Source organism: Salvelinus sp. IW2-2015, unplaced genomic scaffold (assembly GCF_002910315.2).
Source record: "Salvelinus sp. IW2-2015 unplaced genomic scaffold, ASM291031v2 Un_scaffold1756, whole genome shotgun sequence".
Lineage (NCBI taxonomy): Eukaryota > Metazoa > Chordata > Actinopteri > Salmoniformes > Salmonidae > Salvelinus > Salvelinus sp. IW2-2015.
The window spans coordinates 66,316-70,574 of NW_019943137.1; the positions used below are offsets into that span (position 1 = coordinate 66,316).

The 4,259-nt window shown below is 42.3% G+C and overlaps 1 protein-coding gene across 1 annotated transcript in view; it reads right to left on the bottom strand.

The window, feature by feature from the left end:
- Positions 1–4,259, bottom strand: part of LOC112071880 (collagen alpha-6(IV) chain-like) — a 52,742-nt gene that overhangs the window by 29,353 nt on the left and 19,130 nt on the right. Inside the window, 2 exon segments of the mRNA XM_070439551.1 lie at positions 52–123; positions 3,705–3,891. Of these exon segments, the coding sequence (XP_070295652.1) occupies positions 52–123; positions 3,705–3,891 (259 nt within the window).

Sequence of the window (4,259 nt, forward strand, 5' to 3'; positions counted from 1 at the left end):
TCAAATTACAAAGCAGGAAGTGTTGCCATGGTGATGAAGTCTGTATGTTACCTAGTCTTCCAGGTATTCCGGGGAAGCCGGGGTTTCCATCCTCTCCAGGTAGACGACATGGTAGCGTTAGCCCTAGTAACAGTCAGTCAGATCACGGTTAACACACACACACACACACACACACAGGACTGGAGTAAAGCTCTCTGTGTCTCAGTAAAACTGGTACAATACCACTGGAAGATTATAGTACAGTCTAGCTTAAACATCAATATTGGTCATCACTGTAACACATTATTGTTATTCGTTAAGACTTCATGTTTGTTTATGGATATGCATTGATGTGATAATGATTCTGTTAGATTGAGGATATAATGTCAGTGGGTTGATTAAAAGTAGTCATTGATTAAACCAATGTTAATAGTTATGGCCTGTTAAAAGTGATTCACATTTAGTAAGTAACTGAATGTCTTTTCTTTGGTATTATTTCAATAATGTCATGAGGTCTGATTGGCTAACCCCCATCGTAGTCCCCCCTCCTTCTTGGTTAAGCACTTAGCAGAGGCAAAGTTTAACGCATGCACCAGCAATCATCTAGATTGCGTAGCGAAGCGAGAAGTATAACACCGGTTAGCTGCACTAAGCTAGACACTTTCCGACCCTGCACAAGCATACACTCAATCCATGGGAAACATTAGGTTTCTAACCATGGAACAATTAGGTTCCTAACCCATATTGGGAACAGTTAGCTCCTAACATAGGTGAACGATTAGGTTCCTATACCATGGGAAACCTTAACGCGTTCCTAACCATGATGAGACAATTAAGTTCCTAGACCGAGGAAATAGTTAGCGCTGCCTAACCCATGGAAACATTAGGTCCTCACCATGGGAACATTAGGTTCCTAACCATGGGGAACATTAGTTTACCTACCAACCCATTAGAAGAAACATATCACGTTCCCTAAACACATGAAACAGCGGGAACAATAGTTCCCTAAACCAAATCAACGGCACCATTAAGGTTCCCTACCACCAAATACGGACAACAATTATTGGACTTCACCCTAACCATAGGGAACATTACCGGATCCACTCAACCAAAAAAACTTGGGAACATTAGTTCTCTAACCATGGAACATTTTAAGGTTCGCTAACCATGGGAACATTAGGCTCTCACTAAACCCATAGGAACATTAGGTTCATCTAAACCATATCGGGAACATTAGGTTCCTAACCGATTGGGCAACCATTACGGTATGCCTAACCAGTGGGTGAACATTAGGTTCCATAACACCATGAGGAAACATTAGGTTCCCTACACTCATGGAACATTAGGTTCCTTAACCATGGGAAACATTTAGGTTCCTAACCATTGAACACATTAGTTCCAACCGATGGGAATATTAGCTTTCCAATACATCGGGAAACATTAGGTTCCTAACCATGGGGAACATGTTAGGGCTCCTAACCATGGGAACCATTTTAGGTCCAAACCATTTCTGACTAGAGTACGAGAGATGTAGCTCGGAACTTAGCTCTGGTCCAGGGCGTTACATGCGGCTTGCTGTTGCTAGTTACCCCGGACAAGAGCTACTGGGAACTCAACACTGGTCAACATGTCCATTATCAAGTGTCAATCATCAACTGAGTCAAGCACAATGGAATCCCAATAATGTGGGGCAACAAGGAGCTTCCATCTGTGACATTATGAACAAATGGTGGACACGTTGAGTAAATAAAAATTCAGTGTCTCCTTTCTGTGCCATGACAAGGTTTAAATGAGCAGTTGGGATGTTTCATTCAAACAGTGGCCACTGGATTATCTAGTATCTCCTGAGCCACAGGTACAGGTACAGTACCGTGTCTCAGTTTTGACACCAACACGTTCCATAACAATGACATTCCATCTGTTAATGAAATCCTATTGTCTTGGAAATCCCAGTGGCAAAATGGCTGCATTGAAACTCTGAATCTCAAACAGAGTTGCCCTAWAAGACTGTATCTAGGGCTCGGGTTTCTCTGTCCAGGGCAGTTCTCTTTAGCTTCTCACCTCCCTCTGCGTCATTAACCCCCTCCTGCCCACAGCTGTCACCTGGTCACACAAACATGCACAGGATCAGAGAGATGGAGGGATGAAAATAGAGAGAAGACGAGGAGRAAGAMAGAAAGAAAGAGAAATAAAGAAAGATAGAAAGAGAGACAGGGAGAGCTACTGGGAGGACAGGACGGTAGAAGACAAGCCAATCAAGGTCATTCAGGTAATTTGCATATAGTCACGCCAATCAATGCATAAGCCAATTAAAATAATTAAATCAAACAATCAGCAAATCAGAGGTTAGAGATTCAGCTCATTCAGTTAAGGCATAAGCAAAATAAAAATTATTCTGAGATGTTGGGCCAAGTTTATTGTTTTCCGGAAGAGGAGAGAAATAGAGGGAGAAAGTGATATTATCAAAATGATGTAGCTACTGTKTATAGTAACTTAATTAAACTACAACAAAAAGGTATTACTTATGTATTTGCATTGCACTCTTTTTCTCTCTCTTTCAGAAGAGAATAACATATTATATTCAACATAAGTTTTAGCATTAGCTTTATTGTGTCAGAGAACTTAAGCAACAGTCACACACGTTCATATGAGTGGCAAAAAGCTGTTGGGTTTTGAGTTGTTCAGTCTCAGAGAAGAGTCAGCTAGCTAGCAACATTTGAGCCCAATGGTGTTTCTTTATTGCTTTTATAAATACGGTGTCCATATTAGGCAATCCTAATTCTTCAGCAGGACTCCATATTAGGACATCCTACCATGTTTCAGCAGGACTCCATATTAGGATATCCTAATGTTACAGCAGGACTACATATAGGACATCCTAATGTTACACAGGACTCCATATTAGGACATCCTAATGTTACAGCAGGCTCCATATTAGGACATCCTAATGTTTCAGCAGGACTCCATATTAGGACATCCTAATGTTACAGCAGGACTCCATATTAGGACATCCTAATGTTTCAGCAGGAACTCCATATTAGGATATCCTAATGTACAGCAGGACTCCATATTAGGACATCCTAATGTTACAGCAGGACTCCAATATTAGGACATCCTAATGTTTCAGAGCAGGACTCCATATTAGGACATCCTAATGTTCAGCAGGTCATGTCAGGCCTCCATATTAGGACATCCTAATGTTTCAGCAGAACTCCTGTCATTGTCATCAGGTATTGTCAGTCTCCTGAACACTTAGTATAAATTATCATTACATTAACATCCAACTTGTATTCCTTTTTTCCAAAACATATCAGTTTCTCTCTCCTCTGAGATTGAAGAATCACAGCACAGTAGTAGCGTAATCACAGCAAATGAATTACCGTCGATCTGTGTGAATCGACTAAGCAGCTAGCTAGAGGAAGGATAAGCACATTAATGACACCCATTAATAAACCCACCAACTGCCTGAAAGAGAATGAATGTTGGGAAGAGAACCGTGTAGATGTAGCAAGCTGTGAGAATGGCTCCTTATTGTTCTGTATGTTCCAATTAGGCTGCTTTTCTTTGTACCTGTAGTTTATGGTTGGCTGTGGTACAGAAATACGTTGGGTTGTTCACACAATGGGAAGTAAGAGTGATTCTCAAAAGTCGATCTGTTAGACAGTTTTTATGGACTATATAGTTCTCCCCACTCCCCCTCATTGGGAGTCCGCAGTGGCACATACCTGGAGGGCCAGGTAAACCAGGTTGTCCTGGTAACCCCGCAAAGCCCGAGTCGCCTGGAAATCCACGGGCGCCGATGGAACCCTGGTAGCCAATCCCGTTCTCTCCAGGTTCCCCGGCGCGACCTTTGGCGCCTGAGAACCCTGGGAATCCTCTCTCCCCAATGGTTCCATAGCTATCAACATCAGCCTGAGGCGAGGAGAGGATCATGTCTGTTAAAAGGGATACTTCGGGATTTTGGCAATGAGACCCTTTATATACTTCCCCAGAGTCAGATGAACTCGTGGAAACCATTGTTATGTCTCTGTGTGCAGTTTGAAGGAAGTTGCTAACAAGCGCTAACACAATTGCTAACTAGCGTTAGCCCAATGACTGGAAGTCTATGGGTATCTGCTAGCAGCATTGGCTCGCCAAACTACCTCTTATTCTATACTGGACACAGACACATAAAAAGGGTAGTGTGTGTATATGTATGTATGTATGTGTGTGTGTGTGTGTGTGTGTGTGTGTGTGTGTGTGTGTGTGTGTGTGTGTGTGTGTGTGTGTGTGTGTGTGTG